This window comes from Ptychodera flava, chromosome 6 (genome assembly GCF_041260155.1).
Source record: "Ptychodera flava strain L36383 chromosome 6, AS_Pfla_20210202, whole genome shotgun sequence".
Classification (NCBI taxonomy): Eukaryota; Metazoa; Hemichordata; class Enteropneusta; family Ptychoderidae; genus Ptychodera; species Ptychodera flava.
The window spans coordinates 4,968,882-4,993,767 of record NC_091933.1 but is presented as its reverse complement, the minus strand read 5'-3'; the positions used below and the strand labels follow the sequence as shown (position 1 = coordinate 4,993,767).

Genomic DNA, 24,886 nt, shown 5'->3' with positions numbered 1-24,886 from the left:
CTGAGTAGGGAGAACAGTTTGGCCAGTTGTACCTGGACTCAATCCCACACAGTCTTTTGAAACATCCATCAATATTAATAAAGGCTGCTTACCACTGGAAGATGCTGGTTATATTTCTCTGAAAAATGAAATCATGTACGGAGAACCTTTTTTCTATCTGACAGCAACCTTTGAAGGTGTCCTGTTAATGAGCAATAATCTGCCATGTCAGTTGGCAAAGTTGCTCAATTAGAGGTTCTATGACTTCCTTTGAAATTGTATGTGCTTACTGCATGAATTTATTTAATGTATATAGTTCTTTTTTTCACCATTCCACTGCTAAGATCTAATCTGATGATGGGTGACCTTTTATTCACACAGGTTTAAGAGTTCATGTAGTACCCACTGAAAACAGTAAAGCCGGCCTTGCTCGTCACATGGACCTTGTCCCAGACATCACTACGCTGACAATACAGGATCTGTCAGAGAGCACAGAATATATCATCCATGTTATGGCCATCACTGATGAATACTTTGATCAGCTGCCGACAAAGAGTAAACACAAAAAGAAGTCACGTGTGTTGCCCAAAGACTGGGAGAAGATCCCCAAGGATTCATTGTGGCTTCCCTACACCAGCATGCACGCCACAACTTCAGGAACACGTCCTCCCACAGATTTGAGATGCGTGAAATCCACAACGGACACCATAGTGATCAAGTGGACGCCACCACAAGTCATAGGAACAAACAAGCTACAGAGCTGCATTGTCAGATGGTCTCAAATCAGACAAAACAAAAATGACGCCCCCATAGAAGGCAGTGAAAAAGTGGACGTACATGACTCAACAGCAGAGATCACTGACCTGACCCCTGGCAGATCCTACAGAATATTTATTGAAACTCACATCTTGGTGAAAACCGGCATTGATGAACAGTTGAATGAAGATGATTCTAAAATGTACCGCAATGCTCAGGTCACTTCAGATGTGATTATATTGCGGACCAAAGCTCCGGTGAAGCCGGTAGAAGTCCTTCTTACTGGATACAGCTCAAACCATATCACCCTCTACTGGGAAACACCAGTGTTATTTACACTATTAAAAAATAAAGGTTAGTTTTGCAACTTTTCTCAGCTGTATTTACATGCTGTAGGTTCAATCATAGACTTAAAACTTCCTCATATTACAGTACTGAAATTATCATTGTATTATTCATACACTGTCTGTCATATTGTGGAACTTGAGTTTTATCAGCATTTTTTGTTCCATTGATATTGTAAAGTCTGACCTGAATAATAAAAAGTACTATTGGACAATAAACATATGAAAAAGACTTGCAAATATTAGGATGCCATATTCAATTTACCTGTATTTTTTGTATTTCAGACATGCATGGTTGTGGTAGTTGTATCAAGCGCAGCCTTGTTGGTTATCGTCTGGAAGTCAACGGTCGAACCCATTCACGATTAGGACCATCTGCACAGAGTTGTACACTAACCAAATGCAAAGCTGAGAAGAAATACTCCATAGTGTTGGTAGCTTTAACCACCACAAATGACAAAGCCACAAAGAAGAAAAGAAAGAGGGTATGTTGAAAGATAAAACATCAATTCCTTGGTGACTTTCTCTGTGAAGATTTGAAATCTCTTTGTCAAAAACACAAAAAATTCAAGTACCATAATATGGTGCTTGCTATGTATGTTACCTTCACGTTTGTATATTCTAGTATTACAATAAATTATTCTGTCAGTTTCAAGTTTAAAGTTGTTTCTTAAAGTCTTGATTAATAGACAAATATACTTTCCATTGGAAGCTTCATCTTGTCTTTTAATCTGTAAATCTAGAAAATATTCCGTATTTTGTCTGACATAATTTTCCATTGTAGTTATCTTTTCAGTCTGACAGCATCACCAGTAAACAAGATGAACTGAATGATGATGTGGAAGATTGTGATGAAACTCCCTCCAATAGCGTAGATATCATTCTTCCAAAACCACAACCAGGTGAGAATTTCAACTGGCAATGTTCAGAAGATAACTCACTACCTGAATTGAGTCTGTCATGAGACATTATAACACTTGTGGTTTCATTTTTCCTGCAGATTCAAAAGCCATCATCCATGCCTTTGTCACAAACTATTAGTCATTATAGTTGAAGACTTTTGATATAGGCAGTAACAAGGTTAATCATTCCCTTGATATACACTAGTTAAAACCCTACATGTACCTTGACAATGTTGACATTTAATATGTATCTAATGAACAAATCACTGTGACAGATTTCATTCACCTTTCATCATCATTGAGAACAAAGCACAAAACTCAATTGTCATTTTTCATTCAGTTTTGAATGATGCTGTATTAGCAATTTCCTACCTGGTAGAGTAAAACCAATGTTTTAGTATAGTTTAAAGAAATCCTATTTTGGTTGTATGATAGATATGTAACAATGAATCAATATTTCACATCAAACTTAACAACACCATGTCAGAGGTACTGTTGAAGTTACGTGTACATTTCACATTAAAATCAGCTGTTCAGTTCTTTCTTATCAGACAGTTACACTGCATCAGACTATATTTAGCAATAACATACATTTGTACAGAATGAATTATAAGTATTTGTTTCAACCAATTTATTTTCAAGCTTGATTAAATCTACTGTTCTGTCAAATTTTCATGATTGTTCAAACAATGCTGAAAATAGTCAATAGAGCATGACATGAATATTGTTTAGGAACAAATAAATCAATCCTCCCAGACTAATCAATAGTGAACAAACTCAAGGTCACAAACTCAGTGAAGCACTTCATAAACATTTTACAATCTACAGAATGTTATGTAGTTGAATTTGTTTGTAGATTTTGGCACTTTGTTGCTGTATTGGCATAGATCTATACAGGAGGAATCACAAAGTCAGAAACAAAGTGATACAATTGGAAAGCAGGGACATTGTGAGAACACTTTCCAAACCTATACCGTATATCCAGAGGAACCCATCTTCAACATTACTTTGTCTCATTTTATTTCAGGGGCTATGGTATCTCTTGAAGCAAACTTCATGAGAAATGCAACTGAAGAGAATGTTGATGAGAACAGGTAAATCGATAACATTTGCATATTCATATTTATGGTCATACATATGTATATTATAATTTTTCTGAAATAGATGCAATGGAAAGAAATGCAAAAAATCTTACTTCTCTACAAGCCAATGTGCTCTACATATACCACAAGAAAGCTGGTTCTGCATTGTAAATGATATGATGTGGATCAGGATTTCTTCAAATCATTTAAAACTGTCGGAGCAGGCCTGAGAAGTTAAAAGTGATATTTGTAAATGCTATCTTTTAGTCTGTCAGCTCAGACTAATTTTCAGCAGATTTAACTAATACGTAATTAATGGTCAGACGTGTGAACCCTGTTACTGTTACGTGAGAACCATTGTTGATCTTATGTAAAAAATGGTCAATACTATGAAAATTGACAAACCATATTTCAGGTTTGGTTACATTGATGTACAATGGGTGATGCAGTCAGAATCTAATGAAGCATCATCTCTCAGTGAAAGCGGTATCCAAGGCATTGACATTACTTACTCAACAAGTGATGATGACAAAGAAGAGATTGTATCATTACCTGCTGATGCAACCAGCTATGCCATTCCTATCAAAGCTGAAAGGTAACTACAGAATCTGCTTCATATGTTTTCTTATTAAGTAACACTCAGTGATCAACTTTCACATGGAGTTTGTGGTGTGCATCTTTAATAGCAAGTATCACATGCGTTGTTGCTTTCACTTTCAGGAAAATTGACATCATGGATCAGGTAGTCACACCATTGGATCAGTGCTGTAAGGTTGAATATATTGGGCACTGGTGTTAAATTAAGAAGGAAAACTGCAAAGCTATTGTAATGTATGTTCTTGGACAGACATACACAGTTTACAGCTGGATAATTATACAATATCATTCCATGCAGGTGTTGGTATACATGGCAAATCCATTTGTGTAGACAATGCTACAATCAAAGACACCAGACCTGTAGATTTGCTTGCTCTCATATATATCTCACAGAGGAAAAAGTTTACCAATAGCATCTTAGCATATAGTTATTTCCAGATACTGGTAGACTGCTCACTGACAAGGACAGTGAGTGAATGTGTCAGGCAACTCAAAATGTGATGAAGATGTCAACAAATGAATTTATTAATCTTTTCGTAGAAAAGTAATACCTTGGTAGCTTTATTTGTGCAAAGAATGAAACATTTTTGTTGTGTTTATATTTTTTAGGAGTATATACAAGATCAGTGTGCAGCCAGACTATGATGATGAGTTTTTCTACTCTGAGTCACAGGACATTCAATACCCATGCCCTGGATCACCTGACCCACCAGTGCTATGTTGTACAGCATTACAAAGTCACAGTATTACAATTGAATGGGGTGAACCCAGACTCTATGGTGGCGTTGATGTCAGAGGATATCAGGTATATTGCCTTGAGTTCAGAGTCTTTACTTCCTGGTAGTTAGAAAGATACCTTTTTCTATTAACATGCCACACTGGTAATTGGTGACAATTTCCATGTACATTCCATAGGCACAACTCACCAACTTTGAGAATCCAATTCAACTGAAAGTCTTCACAAACTAATCAACTACACAGCTGTACATAATACATATTATCATTCTCTATGCAAAATTGTGAGTTCAACATTTCATGTATTTACTTCTTTTTGTTTTGACCAGGCATTTCTGAATGAGAAAAAGATAGGCAATGTATTGAACTCTTCACATCGTAAAGCTGTCATACCATGTGTTCCTCAAAAGTAAGTATTGGTATCTGAAATTTACTGTAGCTGCTTTGGTTTCACATTGAAATGTCCATGTAAATAAGGCCAGGGGCAAATCTGTTGTTTGTGAGTGCTCTTTTGATTAATATGTGTTTCCTAAGAGGCCAATCATATTGATCAGTGTCCTTAAACATGATGAACAAATGGTTTATTCTGCTTGTACATTGAGCAGCTTCATAAGACAACAGTGATATGATTTCTTGTATCAAGAGCGCGAATCGCACACAGCTGTCACTTGTTCAAGGTACAGCTAGAAAGTTTAAGACACACAATAAATTGTTATGGCCAATCAAATCATCAAAGGTCTTTGATTGCATCGGAATCTCATGGAGGTCAAAGGTCTTTGATTCTTTGGAATCTCATGGATGTCTGATGAACAACTTTACTTGATGATTTACAGGCAGTACACCATCAACATGATTGCACTGAGTTCTGATGAAACCTTTGACGATTCCTTGCCGTCTGACAACTTGGTGGTTGTAACACCGGGTGAATATGAAGAGAGGGATACAGCCAGATCTAGCAGTACGTTTACCAGTACCAGAAGCAGTAGCAGTACAACAAGAAGATCTATCAGCAGCATATTCAGCAATGACACGTACAGTCCCATTCAGGAAGTCAATGTCAAGATATCTGAAGTTACTGAGAACACAATTAGTCTTGGCTGGGACATACGCGGTATTGATGGTAGGTGGAAGATACTTCCCCAGGGCTTACCTATTGATACTGTCAAGATATATTTCTTGATTCTTTCTGCATTCTTTCCTCTTCCACTTCTACCCTGTAACTCTCAGCAGATGTAGATACAGTGAGTTCTCACTTTTGTTACAATATTCTTTTAGATTTCTGTCCTCCTAAAAAGAACTTTGTCCCCGATAGGAAAATGTTCAGTATTTGTAGACATGAAAATCACAGTTTGATTAACAGTATTATCGTATGAAGATCGGTGTGATCTTAAAATGTTGATTTTTCTCACAGGTAAAGAGATCAAATACATCAAAGTACAGTGGAGCAGTGTTGCTAATCCACAGGTATGTACAGCTATTTTGTTTTCTAAAGGCTTTTGACACCTTACTGTTAAATGACCTGTTTATGATGTGGTGGTGAACCTGCCAAGGGCATTGATGGCTGATGTAATATAACAACTATTTAATGAGGGCTGCTAGTTTGTTTATTGTACTGTGTCTATTGATTTCATAAGTTCCAGTAGACAACGTGTGGAAAAAGAAGCCACTCTGATACACTTAACACTTTCTTGTTCATCTTTTGTGAGCCCTTGTCCATTGGTAAATGATAATACAATAATACATGATTCATACAAATGCATTTATGTGGCACAAAGTTTGTTAATTGACAGAAAAACTTGCAGAAACACAGTGTTTACCCAATATAATATTTTGCGTCAGTGATTGACATATGGCATGTATCAATATAATAGAACTGACATCTTTCTTTTCTATGGAATAAACCCAACTTTTTTGACTTGATAATCTTGCTTGCCAAAAAAGCTGTCACAGAATAGGTCTATTGATCAACATCTGTTGTTTTCCTAATGTGATCTGACAACCTGTGTACTATAATATATACTAGTTTTGTGATTTTTAAACCTCTGCTACATTTTGGTATAGCTGTTTGTAGTCTTTGGGCAACAGAATGTGCCAGATGTGATAAAAATTTACCCAATATGCAACAATTTATTTAGTTGTTGTCAGAAATGAATTGCATAGTGTAACACAGCTAGGTGTGAACCCTGTGTGTATGTTCTTTTGTCATAGCAAATGAAACCTTATGAGGTTAGTGGATCTGTCTTTTGTTCAATTTCTTTCTATAGGTGGTGGACACCAAGGTAGCCCCAGATGAGACAGATTACATCATACATCGATGTACATCTGGTACAAATCATTTCATCAGAGTCTTTGTCATTGGCTCTAAGGACAAGGTGCTTTGTAAATCTAAACAGTTTATTGTTCAGACATCTGCTGTCATTGCTACTCCAACACTGTCACTCAGGTAAGTAGAATGATAAACTATTATGCATATTTCATTGACATTGATGCACCACCATATCACATAATTTACGCATTCTCAGGGTCAAGTTACTGTTTGTGACATTCTTTGCATTGGCAAGATAATATAAAATGCTGACCTCAAATGAATATGTGTGATAAGGTGATCATGAAATGTAACCTGGCTGTCCTTAAGAATGAAGTTTATAGTTCATTGTAGCAGACTTTTATTCATTTGTGTGTATTTATTGTAGATACCAGAAATTATGTCATAGTTTCTCTGTCCTTAAGTAAGGTCAAATTTTGTCTTTTGTCAATCAGTCTTTCGTAGTGTTCAAAGATATGGCTCAGTACAACTACTCTTATAATACATACGATTTGTATAGACGGTAACATTAACCCATTAATGAATGGCAGAGTGTGACTTAATACCGAGAAACAGGAAATCCATTTATAATCCAAAAAATTGGTCGTAGTTGCGAAAGAAGATGTCAAATAGGTGTACGATTTTGAAACCACTGCTACTTTGAGTAAGGTATAGGATATTGCAATTAAAATAAGGCAGTTCACTAATGTGTGTATTTCCCTTGCAGCTCATGTACCTTTACCCATGTTACAATAGAATGGTCAGAACCCAAGACCTTTGGAGACACTACACTCAAAGGTTACAAAGTTCTAATTAATGATACAGAGGAAATAGAACTTCCTGACCATCAGAAATCTTACACCTTCACTGAGGGAGAAATGTGTGGAGAATACAAGTTTACACTACAGGTTTGTTAAGTCTTAGTTTTATCATTACATGTATGCTGGTAGGCAGCAGGAGCACCAATTATTCTTGACATTGTACATAACATATATAACATCAATTATCATGTCCCTTCATGCTCTCAAGCTTTTAAAAGCAAAAAAGAGCTTAGTAAACACTAAAGTGTTATCTTTTTCATGGGTTTGTTGTTGTACTTTCTGTACATTGTACCTCATTGCATTGTTATTTTATAATTTCAATTATTGAATCCCATATTATGATCTGCGTCTGAACCAGTGCATTGACTCAGATAAAAGTCTTGGTTCTGAAAGATTGGAGGAAGAGGCAGTTGCATAAACTTCACCATCTTGCCACCCTATCAGTTTTTTTGTCTTTAATGTCCTCTACAGACAGGGCAAGTACACGCTAGCCAGAAATAATTATGTGGGATGTCTGATCTCAACAATCAAGGGTACTTTTTGCAGCATAGTGCAACATAGAAACAGAATTAAAACCTTTTTCTTGATATTTGTAAGATCAACTCTCTTTTTTGTAACTTTCAGGCATTATGTAACAAAGAGAATTTACACAGTAAACTATCAGAACCACTGCAAGTTACCTGGCCTGGTATCCTGACACCAACACTGAGACGAGTACCAACAAATAAACGTAATACCGTCAAGGTAGCATGGAATGATCTGTACACCACTGGTGGAATTAAAATTGCAAGCTTCAAGGTAATTAGTCAGCTCTCACACTTTCTGAACACATGTACTGCTATCTTACACTGCATTGATGAACTCCACATCTTGACATTTTTGGTGTTCAAGAACGGTTTCTTTTTGTTTGCCTTCTGTATCTGGCATGTTTGAAATACAAGGTATTAGCCTGGTACATAAAATGTATCATGTACCAATATGTGATGTCATCATTGACAAATCAATTCAAGTCTAGACTAAAATTCAGTTATCAACAGTAAGATTGAATAGCTTGCAGGCTGTGTTATCTGAGTGAACAGAACACATTTTTAACCTGATTTGTTTCAGTAGAGCAAGAGATAGTTTTGACTGTCTTTAAGATTTCTACATACAGCGCTTGTTATTTGACTTTGGAGTTTTAGTGTTTTGCTCTTACAGATAATATGACTGTAAGGTACACTGTACAAGTTGTTGTACTCTCACACAACATCAAAGGATTGCCAATTGCCAGCAAAAATGAAAACTTGTCATGTCTTTTTAAATTAATTGTTGAATATAAATTTGGAGAAATTATTATTTTTCAGTCGAGTATTTCTTTGTGTTGAACTCTAAACCCTGGCTATGCCAAACAAGATATCTGTGAATGTCGAACAGTGAAAATAAAAAAAATAATGCAAATTGAATGAAAGTTGACTTCTCATAGACTCTAGACTCTCGCATACATTACATGGAAAACTGGCATACTATAACACATGGGCATGTGTCATTTTAGGGTATATGTGAAGGGGAGTGTTTGACAACTCAAGGCAAAAAAGGTACACCGCAAAGAGCCAGCATGCAGGAAGTTGGTCCTTTGCATCCTGAAGCCAGAGTCATGGAGATAGCTAATCTGCTGCCAAATGTGGATTATAAAATTTACCTTGAGATCAGTCTACATGGGTTGGATACACCGATTAGATCTGAAGCTACAGTGGCACAGATTGCCAGTGTTCCTGGACCACCGGAAGTCAGTGTTGCTGTTATTGGTGCTGATGCTAGGAGACAACTTGACATCCAAACATGTGAATTGATCAACCGTAGAGACAGGTAAAGTTTCACTTCAGTAATGTACAATTTGTATTTTTTTACCAACCTTGCAGATACTTTTGTATGCTGTTGTGTCCATGCTGATCATGTTGTAAAACAATTATTTTGTCTGAATTTATTTTCTTGAATACATGCCTTTGATGTTAATTTTGAACAAGTACCTGTAATCCAACTTCCTTTGCAGGCTTCTTCAACAATTGGATCTTTATCAAAGCTCTACTGTATTGGAGTCATTGACAAAGAAACCAGAAGTGCAAGTAAGTAGTAGCATCTTGAGTAAGTACAAGTGTCTCAATAAGTAGTAGTAGCATCTTGAGTAAGTAATAGCATCTTGAGTATGTAGTTCTTGAGTAAGTAGTAGCATCTTGAGTATGTAGTATCACCTTGAGTAAGTAGTAGCATTTTGAGTATGTAGTATCATCTTGAGAAAGTAGTATCATCTTGAGTATGTAGTATCATCTTGAGAAAGTAGTATCATCTTGAGTAAGTAGTAGCATCTTGAGTACCGGTATGTAGTATCACCTTGAGTAAGTAGTATCATCTTGAGAAAGTAGTAGTATCTTGAGTAGGTAGTAGCATCTTTAGTAAGTAGTATCATCTTGAGTAAGTAGTATCACCTTGAGTAAGTAGTATCATCTTGAGAAAGTAGTATTATCTTGAGTAAGTAGTAGCATCTTGAGTAAGTAGTAGCATCTTGAGTATGTAGTATCATCTTGAGAACGTATCATCTTGAGAAAGTAGTATCATCTTGAGAAAGTAGTATCATCTTGAGTAAGTAGTATCATCTTGAGTAAGTAGAAGTGTCTCAATAAGTAGTGTAGCATCTTGAGTAAGTAGTACATCTTGAGAAAGTAGTATCATCTTGAGAAAGTAGTATCATCTTGAGTAAGTACCAGGTAGTAGCATCTTTAGGAAGTAGTTGCATTTTGTGTATATAGAAATTTCTCAAGTAAGTGGTGTTTTCACAAGTAAGAGTGTCTCAAGAAATTTAAGTTTTTCAAATAAGTGGCAGTCACTCATGACAAGTAAATTGTTGTTTCTCAAATACAATGGCTTTCCAAGTAATGACAAATGTCTGGGGTAAGATGTCATGTTCCAATCAGTTCAAGATAATGTTTTCACTTTACCACATCAGTAAACTGCCTAATGTATGAGCATGACATATTTATGGTACAATCAAACTTCTAGGAATCAGGCCTTGTTTTGTACAACAACCGTGAAGTAAATATATTATAATAAACACATTTTTATTTTCTTTGTTGACCTTTCAACAGATAGCAAAACTGACGTCTTCACTCATTGATGTTGAAACCAAGTTATTACAATGCATGGAAGATCTACAACCATATGAAGGTATGCTGCCTTTTGAAAGGCTATGATTGAAACTGTTCAGCAATTTCTTTTCCTATTTCACAGCACAAAAGAATATTATCAATCATCTACACCAATTTACTTTTCTTAGGATAGTGCACCGGACTTCTTTTATGCTTCTTCAAGGTAGATTGTCCTATTAACAATTGATAGCATGAACTGCCACTTTAAAATATAAAATTCTTACGAAATCACACAGTGACTATTGTTAACAAGATATTTACTCATTTCCTATATGTTGCATCTGCTAACACTTATGCATGCAAAAAGTGACAAGTTTCAGCAAGCAAAAACACTACAAGATGACTAGAGTAAAAAAATCTGATCAACAATTTTACAACAATCTAGTCTACATTCTATTATATGCCATATTAGCCTTGTTTAAACACAACCAGCATATTATGTCATTCTTTCAAATAGAATGCAACATCATTTTGAATATGTAAACATATCTACGCTTCATTCAACAGAATACTTTCATTTTGACTGAAAGCACATTCTGTGAGTCTCAAAATAGTGGAAAATGAATAAAAGTATTGGTATTCTGAATTGAATTTTTGTCTACTAGTAGTACTAATACTGAAATTGTCCCTGTAATGTTAATTTGACAGGAACATTTGAAGTGGACTTAAAATGGACTCAGCCAGAGGATGATGGAGATGCAATGGTCACTGGTTATCAAATCTTAATCAATGGTAAACCTCATGGAAATCTATTCAATGCCTATGTCCATCAGACAAAGTTGAAGGTATGTTTTGGATATTGGTATTGTGTAGGATATGAGAAAAGTGTAACCTATTTACTTTAATACGAAGTAAAACTTGTGAAAACATATTTGATTAGCTATGTAGGAAGCATTCAGGTGACAGAAATGTATGATACCGTTGATCTGTATTACAATAGCAATTGACAGTGTCTTGAATCAAAATAAAATATGTAGAAACCGGTTTATTATATAGAGATTTATTCAAATGAAAGCCTTTTTGACACATATTTCACGAAATTGAGGGATGATTGATATACATCTGAATAATCCACCGATGAAAATATTGGTCTACCAGAGTCACAATACCTAGAACACTTGGTTGTTATTTTACCTTTCTTACAGAATTTACTCAGAATAGTGTGACAACTGGATACAGTATTTCATTTAATATTCACATATTCATATTGCTGTATACTCAAGATTTTGTATCAAACAGCAAAGTAAACCATGAAAATCATTGACAGGTGCAATAAAATACCTGGGAAATGAAATTTGAATGGCAACTTCCAAAATCAATTTTTTAGAATTCCCCTATTGCAAGTTATGAAAATGTTTTGTTGTTATTAATTTCAACCATGGTTATTTATTTTCAGTTGAGTGCATATGTACCTGTTCATCGTCTGACTATGGTTACAACTACCAACCATCCCGTTGGAAACAGTGAACCTTCAGAACCCATACCAATTTACTCAGAAACATTCCTACCGTATTCATCATTCTGTTTTCATTCCACTCATGCCAAAGACACACAGTAAGTATTGAATCATGAGTCACCTGTGTTCTTGTGCATGTTGTATCAAGCTGTGTTATGCTGTAAAGTGGTCAATATTTCTAGAAATTATAGAGAAAGTTACAGTATTAGACTTTTATTTCCCAGGAATACTGAGACAGGCCATCACCTAAATCAATTAACTTTGACCAGGTTCATTATTTGTCAGTGAATACACAAAAAAGAGAGAGAGCAAGGGGGAGAGAGAGAGAGAGAGAGAGAGAGAGAGAGAGAGAGATTGTCTTGCAAACATAAAGTATTTTACGGTTAATGATTTAATGATTTCTATAAAAGTATTTGCTTCAAACTATTATACTACTACCAATGTACGTTTTTTCCACAGGTACCCAGCTGAAGGCTGTTGCCTGTACACTGATAGCCTTGCCAAAGAGATGGACCCTGAATGCAAAGGTTCTCACAGCATTGTAGCTGTCAATCAAGGTTTATTGAAAAGACGGGTTCCACCAGCTGCTGTTACTGTACTGGATGTGTTTGAGGGCGCTTGGCATCTGTTGATCCCATCACGACTGAGGAAACCCACAATGATTCTGTTCTGGACAAAATGGTAAGTCAACAATTGAACCCTGTAGATGCTGTACTTTTTGAATAAAGTCCACATCACAAATGAGACACTAAATTGATATGTGAAATAATTAAAAATGATATAATATAGGAAATTGGTTGTTTTAGAGGAGATGAAACAGCTGGTTATTTTATTGAACTATTGCATAGAATAAGAAAATTAAATTTACATTTTAAGTAAAAGGAATTGAATTCAAAACTACAGATACAGATAGCACATTATTTGCCAGTATTACATATGTGAGAAGAGAATAAGAATGATTGACCGTACATTGGTACCATGCTTCTAACATTGCCTGGTTAAAAAGAAATCCACATAAGCAATTTAATTTAAGATCAATTTTACGTTTGTAAAATATTAAAATATTGCTCTTTTCAGATTTTTCTGAAATCAAAATTATTGTAAAGATAGGGTAAAAATTTTACTTGAAGTAAAATGACTCTGTGTGCTTCTGATTTTCCCATGTCACTATAGATCTTACATTTGATCTTGTCTGTTCTATCGATCAGGTGTCTGGCTTCAAAGATTGCAATGAAATTTTTTGTACGGTATTCCAGAGAGCATGGCAAAAGGGTAAGTGTGATGTCATGTGCTAGTATCACATGACATGGCTTGTAAGTCAGTGTCATAGTTCTTTCAGCAACTGTTTAAGTAAGTTTTTCTTTGTGTCTCGTCATATCTGTTAAGCTCATCAGGACAAATTTCAAAAGTTAACACACTCTGATGTTTTACCGTATTGTTTGATTTCACTCTAGTTGGGACTGCTGATTCTTTCATCTACAGTCAACTATTATAAATGTAGGATTTTTAATGCCATAGTTTCCAGTGGTTTATCGCTATGGCAATATTCCATCATGGTGTATTTCAGTAAACCACTGCAAAGCATTGCAGTACAACCACTGCAAGCATTGCAGTAGCACCAATGCAAGCATATCTTAACCTCAATCTGTGCAAAAAGGAATTTTCTTCATACAATCAAAAATGTACAGTTTGTGTATCTTGCTAGATTACCGTGTCCAACAATTTAGAAAATACATCATAGTATGATTGAGTTGATTATCCTGTCACCCATGTTTTTAACCAATTTTATGCAAAGTGTACTACAAAGGTAATCAAACCTATGTAAAATTTCATTTAATCACCCAAGATATAATTGATAATTGTGTGCTAAAATGTCAACAAAATTTAACACCGTCATCAGTGAAGTGTAACCAATGCCTGTCTCAGGGCTATCTACTCTAAATTTATGTACATCGTCTGTGTCTTTGCCCCATAGATATCATTCATTACATGTTGCTGTGCAAGCTATGAGTCAATGTCTAGCCATCGCCACTCCCTTGCCGAGACCATTGTAGAGAATGGTTGGCGCGATGACAGAAGTGTGCGCCATTGCTGTTCCTGTCATTCCACAACCCCTGGTTTGAATCTAAACAAGAGAAGTACAAGCACTCCAAGCATGAAACGCAGGGCAAAACTTGGTAAGATATAATTTTTCAGTCTATTAATAACAACATTGTTTGTTTTAATTTCAATGTCAAGTTGATTGCTCCATTCATTGTCAAAGTCAACCTCTAATGACATTGTTTCAGTGGTTGAATGGCATGTAGAGTTTTCTACCACAAAGCAGTCTGATTGGACTCTATGACATATCAACCTCATTATCTCAATATTTTCCAACTTTTCAACTGTACCATATCATTATCAAAGAAAGCAATAGATTTTTATGAAAGTGTCATTGTAAAATGGTGAAATGCTTCATTACACAATATGTACATGGTTAACATATATTTTGTAGTCAGCGTTTTGTACTTTGAAATGGCCACTGTTCCTTAATTTGCCAGAGTAGATAGTATTTATTACAGGCAGTCTTTCATTTCATGGCAGACATTAATATTTTCACAGTTGTTAGCTCTCTTTTAATCACCGTGAGTTGTAATATTTTTTCCTTTGATAATATTCTTTTCTGCAAGCAGTGTTATGAAGTATTATTCCTGTGATAATGGACAAGTTTGTTTTTTATTCTACCAGTTCATCAAGACAGTAGTGGTTCAGAATCCAGCAATGGTACTGGTGTGGCTGAACTATTTGGAATTCAAGGAGTTCCAACAATGCTGATTGTAAACCCCGAAGGTTAGTTCCAGTGACTTTTTTGAAAATCATATCTACCTTTCTGTTGCTGTACAGTACAGCCATCCATCCATAGCATGAATCTCTATGGATATTTGCAGAAAGATTATAAATATTACAAACCAATGAAATCCACTTTGGCGACAAAATATGCAGATCTGTACTGTCACTTGACTCATTCCTGCCAAAGGGAGACCTTTGTTATTCAAAACTGTTACTGTAAATTGTCACATCATTGTATTTATGAGCATAATACATTGTGTAAATTCTTTCAAAATATATACTACAGTTATGCTCAACGGAAAGTAGACGATGAGATTAAATGATACCTTACTCAATTACTAATTTACATCAGACACTTTATTTCTAAAACTACACTAGTACCTCACAATATTGCTTGCGAGCGGCAAGTTCTCAAAGACAAGAATAACAAATACCAGACCTAAATGATTCCTTAACATAACAGTCGCTTGCCTGCTTCTCTGCCGACATGAGTGCCTTATCTCTTTCCACTGGTTTATTGCCGTAATCTTATACCACGATACTAATTACACAGCGACAAAAAGACAACTGTAAGTTGGCTGAAGCATGAAGTAACATATGTGCCTCTCAAAGAGATATTAAAGGCAAATAATGAAACATCTTCATCATTCATGAATCAAACGTTTTGTCTGAAAAGCTCTTGCAAAGATATCTTGAGACAGACAATAATTATATGGTTTCTCTGGTTTGGCGAGTAAATCTTGTAGAGGATTATACAAATCTGTAATTGACCCTCATCAATTTTGAGCCATTGAATAACAGATAGACAAAGTCTCATTTGATGGATATAATAAACACAAAACGTTAAACATCCCAATCAAATGTACTTGGAAGAGTATGCATGAGAATAGTTGCACCACTGTTTGACTGCTAGAAGAGATACACAGAACAGTGGACACATAGACAGTATTTCACATTAATCATCAGTAGCTTAGGTAATTGTAAAGTTGGCGATATGGTACATAGCTAGAGACCCCCATGCGTGATAACATTGCCAAATTAAGTCAGTTTTATCCAAATGTTTTTGTCCACACTTATCTTCACTCTAGCACAAATTACAGAGTGGCAGTTGATTGTAACATTTTCACCATCATGGTTTGGCAAAATACCCATTGTTATCAATCGTAAGTGTGGACCTGTTTTACAAAGAATTAGGGGGGTTAGGTCGAGGCATTTTCATACAAAGAATTAGGGGTAATCTGTTTTAAGGCATTTTAGTGTCAAAGAAAATGAAAATTGGCAAAAGCAGAAGTCATGATTTTAAAGATTGAAAAATCCAATCTACTTGACACTTACTGAGCAGTGTCTCAACAATGTCGGCCGGTCTACCCCGGCGATGACGTTCATTTCAGCAAGAACTACAGTTGTCTTTTTGTCGCTGTGTAATTAGTATCGTGGTATAAGATTACGGCAATAAACCAGTGGAAAGAGATAAGGCACTCATGTCGGCAGAGAAGCAGGCAAGCGACTGTTATGTTAGGAATCATTTAGGTCTGGTATTTGTTATTCTTGTCTTTGAGAACTTGCCGCTCGCAAGCAATATTGTGAGGTACTAGTGTAGTTTTAGAAATAAAGTGTCTGATGTAAATTAGTAATTGAGTAAGGTATCATTTAATCTCATCGTCTACTTTCCGTTGAGCATAACTGTAATATAAATACTAGTAAGGTGACTTTTGCTTGCAACAGCAATAGCAACTGCCTCCCTTGCCATTTCAATTAAAATTAGCTAGAAAAAATGTTATATTAGTTTTGATACCTATAACTGATACAACCAATGAAGAATGACTTTGATCATCACAATGAACAATATCTGGAACTTCAGCCTTCTCTTTACACTTTGACAAACTCTATTCATTCCTGTACCTACATGATTGTACATTTTTCAGGTCACATCGCATGGCAGGGGAGATATGCAGCCTGTGATTACAGCAGTTTTCAAGTGTTTGCTGATCACATGATGTGCGAAACCATGTCAGAAACCTGTATCAGTGACTGTCAGATCTGTAAAGAATTAGCCAACTCTGAAATCCCTAAATTTAAACCTCTACCAGGTAATGCTGATTTGATATCTAGTATTTAACAATAGACATAAATCGTCAACACTTGGACACATCAGTGTCAGCTCTGTATCTTAGTGACTTCAACTGAACCCAAGCCTGTATGAAAGGGACAGTTGTAGCTGTAACATTTAATTGTACATTCATTATTTTTATTCTGTTAGGAAGTTATTTTCTTATTTTTTTCTTAAAGTATGATAACATACAAAGTTTAGTCCATACAACCATTAAGCACCATGTACAACATACCATGTTATTTCACCATGTACGACATACCATGTTATTTTTGACAATAAATGATGTTAGTTATGTTATTTTGTGTGATAGTTGTACCAATCCATACTGTCCTCTTAGCAATTCTATCTTGTTATAATAATCCCTATCATATCTTTCAATACAAATAGACATTTTACTTCCATGGTGTTTTCAGTCAGTTCATACCATTAGTCGTCTTTCAATCACTTGTCATATGTTGTAAAATAATCATTATTGTTACGTGTATGATTTATCAATAGCCAGTATAACAACCATTCCTTCATTTTGTAACTAACATTCATTTCATAGTTGGATACTTCAAAAGTCATTTTGCAACTTTCCCTTACCATTCATTGCGTGTTGTGATACATGAATTTAACATCTTTCATTGGTAATCATTGATTGCATGTGTTTTGGTACATCAACAGACATTTGACCACGTCTGACTGCAAAGTCAAGCATTTGTCATTGTTTTAAGAGTGAGTTTGGTAACCAACCTTATCTCATACACATTAGATTGACTAACATGAACAGTTAATCACTGACAGGTGTTAATTGCACAGTACACATGTCCACGTCACAGCACCTTTGCTGAAATAGCCATATGTCTTGTATTGATCAAGATGTTTTTCATACAAACAGGAACAAAAAATACCTACTTAATAACGGAAGAGTGGATCACATGCGGCTTGCTGTTTCACATTGGATGTACACATTCATTAAATACACCAGTACAATCACGTTTTTTGCCATATAGAGACAATCACTTGCATCAATATTTTCACTGCCTTACTGCATAATTACACAGTTGGTATGCACATACTACACACAACATGAGCTAATATGATGTGTGTATAATTCACTTTTGCTTGATTAACCCACGACTGTGTGTTAAAAATAAGATGCACAAAGGTAGTGAACATTAGCAATTTTATTAGCAGGTTTATTACCGTTAGTTAGCATGTAGTTGCTAGTCTATAAGTCATTGCTAATGAATAGAGTTGTATACAAGCATTGTGATACACTTTTGTTTTTGAGTTCAATGAGAGAACCACATGTTAAGGACAAATAATAGCAACGTGCAAAATATTGGCTTTATTTGTGTTTGGTTGCATAGGAGAGGGTCAAGATATGTCATGCAGGTCACATGTCCACACAAGGTCATAGTTCAAAACAGGTACACATTAATAGAAGTTGTTATACTTAACTTATAAATAAATAGTAATCATAGGATAGTTCTGAAAGTATACTGTTCACCTTTTTTCAGGAAATCCTCAACATGTGAAAGTTTTGATATCAGCACCATCAACATCATCTGAAGCCACAACAGGACTTACATCGTGGTTTGACGATACAAGTGCCACACAAGATGTACAGAGTCCCATATCAAGTCGACAGGGAAGACTCCGAAAGGATAAACAATTATCTGCTTCAAGCAGACGTCCCTACTCTGCATTGTCACCGCGTACAACGAGTGAATCACTGACAAAGGTTCGACTTGGCAGACCTAAATCATCATACTCGCAATAAAGAGTCAGTTGCGGTAGTTTCTAACAATGCAGGGTTCTCCACAAAGGGATTTGCAGAGCTGACCCATCCCATCATTTTTGGCAAATCTATCCTACTTATACATTTGTAACTACACTAATGAATTTATTTGCATCCCACAACCATATTCAAATTATGTAACTCAGGCATCCCGCTGCTTTCCCATGTGTGGTCCGACTTGATAGACCACTCTCAAAGTACAGTCAATTCAAAAGTTATAATGCAAACACAAACAAAAGCTATCATAACCTTTTCTGTTTCTTGTTTTGTCTCCCTTGCTGGTAGCTTTCATAGAATTTACTGTTTCTGATGCTGTCATGACTAGCATTTAAAGCACTGTTTGAAGGATCCACTTAAAAACACATAAACACTGCTGTGGTTGTGTGGCACTGTCAGTAAGTGGTACCAAACTATGTGGAAATCTTTCACGATACAAAATCTCCAGATGCAATGTTGATGGCACATTGTCTGTGTCAGATCAAATTACCCTCTATAGTCATAAATGAAGAAATAAACTTCATCAATGAGTAATACCTGACATATTATTTATTGACAAATTGTGATTCAACAGTGTCATATTTCTCACGTACATATTTTTGTGAAAAATATAACTTTGACCAAAAAACTCCTTTGCTGTAATTGGCCAAAAATGACAAGTGCATGCATGAAGTAAAACAAGCTGTGATTGGCAAAATGTTGTTAATACTTACAAGCTGTAATAGAAGCTTTAACTGAGCACCCACCTTTCCCTGTTTTCTCAGATTCTGTTTACTCATAAAAGTTTGTAAACAAATGAGAAAGCTATTTGAATTTGAATGCCCCTGCCTTGTATTTATTGAGGAAGTTTAAAGAAGCCAACTTATTGATGTACAAAATTCAAGACCTTTGTAACCAATTCCAAAATAAGACTGTCTTCAAATGGTAGGAGGAAAATTGTGTAGAAAGAGTTGAGAAATCCATTATACATCAACAGTACACATAAACAGTTGTATTCATTTACATATTGTAATGTTAAGAAAGGAAACGGAAGCTAGCTTTACATATAGTTACAGTATTTGTATTCAAAGCTACACTGTCATTATTGTAGAATAGGCCAGTAGATGTATGAAATTATGATTCAGATTATGAAAGTTTTTACATGTAAAATAGTGTTTACATATTCCAGTACTTAGAATGAAAAACAAAATACATTGTACAGTTATCACAACAGTGTTCAGAAATGCATATTATGTGCAAAGTCTAATACTCATTATAGACACAGAAACCAAGATTTACCATGATTGTCATGATGGCATGTCATTTTGGACAGAATAAAGATGACATTTTTTGATGTATTTTATCCTCCCAATATCCAAAAATAATATCAGCATTGATTAGTGACATCTGAGAATACCATGGTGACAGATATATTCAATGATAGTTCTTGATTCAACTTGTCCCAAAGACAATTTATTTCTGTCGTAAAAAAAAAGTCAGTCTTTGACTCTAACTGGGCAATTACTTTGCTACAGACATGCCAATCTGATTGAAGTAATGCTTTTGAAAAATAATGTCTTCTGAAGCGTCTAGACTAAACAATGTAAGCTACTATACTGGTCAGCTAGGAGTTGATCAAACTTGATTGGTGCAAAAGATAATTTAATGAATGAACAAACACCGTCACTGTCTTCAGCAGTTTAAGAACTCTTGAAGACAGAACCTCCATGGTCAATGCAATGGCTCTGTCTCGCCAATGCTCTTACAAGTCTTTGGTAAACAGACACCATTGGTTCAAAAAATAAGAGAATGAAGATATACCTTCATTTTCAGATGTCATTTGACGAGGATCTTGCTAGAGCTAAAATAATTGTCTTTTGGAAATAGATTTCCTTTTCCACATTGTACCATTTCAGTTCGTGGCTTAAGGCCAATACGCTGAGCAGTGCCTGTGTCCTCTGACTGCCTGCATTGAATATAACAGAACAGAAGCTCCACATATGGACTGTCATATTAAAAAAGTGATGCTTGCTTACAATAATAACAAAAGCCAGTCATTTTTATTCTATTCATAGAAACAAAATTCCCCAGTGTATAAAGTTTGTTTCATCAAAACCTAGCTGCCCACCACAGTGCATCTCTCAGATCTGCAATCTGATAAGTTCTGTAATTTCTATGCAAGTAGTATCTCTATTAATTGATACATTTTATCGACACCAAAAATATTGAAACATATGGCACCTTTGGAAACCTTTACTATGAGAGTTTGAGTGCATGTGTGTGTGTGTATGTGTGAGGTCAAATAAGCCTTGAGCATTTCTCTGTTGTATTTTTTTTCACTGTATGTGATACTCTATGTTCCAGTGTGCTTGGATATGCAAGATTATTACCGTGCAATAGTATAGTAAAGCTTTAATGTTTTTCATAGGCAAGAGTAATTTGATGCTTTAGAAAATTTGACTCTGGAGTATGCAAAAAAGCTTGAAATTTGTGCTTTCCATAATTATTTAGTTGCAGTACTAATGTTTCGAGAGTGAACACGCTCTGTTTAAAAGATTTACAAACACATCCTGTCTTCTGATGAAGTCAGAAGACCCTTTTTTTGAAATGATGTAATGTCAAATTTTATAAACACCTTGAGTTTTTACGTCACTTTGAAATTCAGAGTTTCGAACAGTGAATTTCAAAACAATTTGATGTGCAACTGACCACAACTCATGAACATATGACGTGAGTGGTTTCATCTGCTGATGTTGAGATGAGATCTATATGTTGTCAAAATTTTGAATTCATTAGAATAATGGTTACAACCGTCACTGCAAATGGCGTGTTTATGATATCCCATGTTGATTACTGTGAAATTCAGACACTCCTTGACTGTGAAACTCTTATGCCATAAGACATGCATGTACCTTTTCACTGAATTTGGGATAAAATAAGCACTGTAAGTGTGTACATAGTTTAACAAGACACAACCTCATCATATTTATACCCATTGCATTAGTTATGTTTACTTGTAGTGTTGAACTGAACATGTGTTTCAACCTTTTCTCAATGGTTTGTATTATAAGTATATTCCAAATGTATGTAAGAAACTCATGATTATAGATTTCATCATTTTATGAGATGATTTAGATGAAATTAACATACATATACTTCTCTCTCTGCATATCACACCATAACAGAAAGAACTACAAAGTACAATAGCCAGCAGCGTACAGTAATTAACATCAATGACAATGTCAGACTTTGTCACAAGCTTTATGGTCAAGTCCAAGACTGAATACTGTTTTGTCAAAGTAGGAAATCTTTACTTCAGAAAAGCAACAAAAACAAACCAAGGTTTCTTCCGAACAATACTTTCTATGATCTATACTCTCCAAAACTCACAAAGTGTACATACTGTAAATTGTTTATTCTTCCTAAGAAATGTACAAATTTGAAATGCAAATATTGATTGTACAGAATATCTTATGTATAACTTATATTACTTTAAAATTCGATTGATTCTTTGTCACTACAGACGCTATGTAGCTTTAGACTCTGATTTGAAAATTATGTATTCACAAATTTTTGCAGTTTGAGGTTGATGTTCTACTGCTCTTTATGACCACTCTGAATAAAACACATGAAGATTTTGATCACCATTACAGCTGTATATTTCACTCTCTGTCACTGATATGCCTCCTAAGACAATTTTTCTGTCAAATTTTATGACATTCTAAATCATGGATATAATGTTTACAAGTTGTGATTTTAATCACTGACAAGAGTCCAAGGTAGGAACTCTCACACCTCTTGTTTGCTTGACATGTCCTGCCTTATCTCTCCAACCCTGCATATATGCCCTTTGACTTTTGACCTTAAAGCAAGGTAATTGAGGCCTGTCAGTACACTGGTGTGGCTCTGCCCCAAAGTGTCAAAGATTGCACAAACTCTATTAGCCAAGCCACACTCACCAGTTCTGGCTGTGGTATCATACAAGTATTGAGAATCACACATGTCACATGTGATGATAAGGGGATTTGAAAGAGACAGTATTTTAAAGTTCCAGACAGCCAACTTTGCTTGACTGTATTTGCTATAATGGATGTAGGACCCAATATTTTGCCACAATGTCAAGACCTATGTCAATATTATTTGGATATTAGCACAAATTATACTGTTTATATTTGAGAAGAAATTCACTTCTCATGTGGCCTTTTGTACGCTGAGAAAGGCGTGTAAAATGCGCCCTTTCTTTTGGTTTTATGTTTTGTTGAAGACGAGGTTTACAGTAATGTTCCACCATCACGATCATCAAAGAGATGGTTAAGCCACAGTCCGGGACGCACCACAGTGTGCTACCGCTACGGTTTAATAAGTTTGTCCATTTTCGTTCTTGTGTCAAACCTCTCGAAATTCGACTGTTCTTTTGTTTTTTCAAGTTGTCTCAGGTGATTGTGTCTAGCTTTTCAATCATTGACTACAGCGAGTAGATTTGCACCCTGGTTTTTTAGCTCCCATAGCCATATGTATATATGGCAATGGAAGCTATTCTTATAGGCTAGGGAACTGTCTGTATGTATGTATGTATGTCTGTATGTCTGTATGTCTGTCCGTCAACATCAAAAACTCCAAAACCGTTGCACATTTCATCTTGATATTTGGTGTGTACATGGATGATGGGCTGTAGATGAGATTTTGTTCAAATGAAGTTGTCATTGCCAAAAATATGCAAATTAAGTGAAAAAATGTAAAAACAGTCAAAATTGAAAATCTCAATAACCACTGAGCAGATTACATGAAAAATTAGCATGTAAGTACTTTGGGCTGATCTGAAATGATTGTGCTTTTTTTGATTTTTTGATATTGTTGAAAATATGCAAATTAGTGCCAAAAAAGGTGTTTTTGGTAAAAAATCTTCTTCTTCATAACCGCTGGTCAGACAGCTTTGATATTTGGTATACAGGTCCCTAGGGATAACCCAACTTGGATTTGTTCAAATTACGACGAAATATGCAAATCTGTATTTTTAAGGAATTTTTTTGTCATTTTTGGTCAAAAATTTATTTCATCAAAACCGCTCGTCTGACAGCTTTGATATTTTGTATACAGGTTCCTACAGATAAACTAAATATGATATACAGAATATATGATGAAATCTGCAATTTTGTATTTTTGGTGCAATTTTTGCCATTTTTGGTCAAAAAATGTGTTTCTCAAAAACTACTTGTCTGATGCATTTGATATTTGGTATACAGGTTCCTAGGGGTTCTCTTAGTGTGATATAGTGAAATTTGATGAAATCTTCAATTTTTGTATTTTTGGGTCAATTTTTGCCATTTTTGGTCAAAATATTTGTTTCTCAAAAGTTAGTCATGTGATAGCTTTGATATTTGGTATACATTTTTAGACATAATTATGATGAAATCATCAATTTTGTATTTTTGCAGCTAATTTTGCCATTTTAGGTCAGGCCATCCTGAAATGAGCTGTCAAAGATCTCAACCTTCTTCATCAATACATATGTCACAACAAGTTTCTCTCTACATAACACAGCAGAGCTCTGTCGACTATTGGGTCGCTTGTTTTTTTCAAAACCGCCGGTCAGAAAGCTTTAACATTTGGTTAACAGGTCCCTAGGATGACCTTAGTGAGATGATTTCATACAGTCAGGAAATACTTAATTTTGTATCCATGTCTATAGTAGCTTCAGGGACTTTGGCCCTATGTTTAAGATAATGTGGTGATTCAGTAAGCATTTGAAATGGTAAACTGTATTTGGTGTTGAAATGCGGTAAAAAATAATGAGAAAACATAGCTGAGGTGATTTCAGCAGGTTTGGTTTCCAACAAATATATTCAAAGTTTTTTTCAATGTTAAAGAGTGATGGAGAAGGGGGGGGGGGGGGGGGGGGGGGGGGGGGGGGGGGGGGTGGGGGGGCGGGGGGGGGGGGTGGGGGGGGGGGGGGTCCTGGCAGATTTTGAAAAAAATCCAAACAAATGTCAATAAAAAATCAGCCACAGAAGGTTTGTCAAAAAGAA

The 24,886-nt window shown here is 35.4% G+C and overlaps 1 protein-coding gene across 6 annotated transcripts in view; it reads left to right on the top strand.

Annotated features, from left to right (window-relative positions):
* Nucleotides 1-22,507, top strand: part of LOC139134658 (uncharacterized) — a 72,234-nt gene extending 49,727 nt beyond the window's left edge. For 4 of the 6 annotated variants that reach the window (XM_070701623.1, XM_070701622.1, XM_070701621.1 and 1 more), the window contains exons 42-64: nucleotides 361-1,089; nucleotides 1,365-1,564; nucleotides 1,864-1,981; nucleotides 3,009-3,075; nucleotides 3,479-3,658; nucleotides 4,270-4,465; nucleotides 4,725-4,804; nucleotides 5,229-5,515; nucleotides 5,807-5,859; nucleotides 6,660-6,838; nucleotides 7,428-7,608; nucleotides 8,146-8,319; nucleotides 9,053-9,366; nucleotides 9,551-9,623; nucleotides 10,641-10,719; nucleotides 11,349-11,485; nucleotides 12,097-12,254; nucleotides 12,616-12,837; nucleotides 13,365-13,428; nucleotides 14,132-14,333; nucleotides 14,884-14,985; nucleotides 16,911-17,075; nucleotides 18,604-22,507. In XM_070701623.1, the coding sequence (XP_070557724.1) occupies nucleotides 361-1,089; nucleotides 1,365-1,564; nucleotides 1,864-1,981; nucleotides 3,009-3,075; nucleotides 3,479-3,658; nucleotides 4,270-4,465; nucleotides 4,725-4,804; nucleotides 5,229-5,515; nucleotides 5,807-5,859; nucleotides 6,660-6,838; nucleotides 7,428-7,608; nucleotides 8,146-8,319; nucleotides 9,053-9,366; nucleotides 9,551-9,623; nucleotides 10,641-10,719; nucleotides 11,349-11,485; nucleotides 12,097-12,254; nucleotides 12,616-12,837; nucleotides 13,365-13,428; nucleotides 14,132-14,333; nucleotides 14,884-14,985; nucleotides 16,911-17,075; nucleotides 18,604-18,866 (4,223 nt within the window). In that variant the 3' untranslated portion in view covers nucleotides 18,867-22,507. Of the gene's footprint in view, nucleotides 1-360; nucleotides 1,090-1,364; nucleotides 1,565-1,863; nucleotides 1,982-3,008; nucleotides 3,076-3,478; nucleotides 3,659-4,269; nucleotides 4,466-4,724; nucleotides 4,805-5,228; nucleotides 5,516-5,806; nucleotides 5,860-6,659; nucleotides 6,839-7,427; nucleotides 7,609-8,145; nucleotides 8,320-9,052; nucleotides 9,367-9,550; nucleotides 9,624-10,640; nucleotides 10,720-11,348; nucleotides 11,486-12,096; nucleotides 12,255-12,615; nucleotides 12,838-13,364; nucleotides 13,429-14,131; nucleotides 14,334-14,883; nucleotides 14,986-16,910; nucleotides 17,076-17,764; nucleotides 17,816-18,603 lie in introns of all 6 variants that reach the window. The other 2 variants (XM_070701624.1, XM_070701620.1) reach the window with 2 other exon arrangements.
* Nucleotides 22,508-24,886: the final 2,379 nt, after the last annotated feature.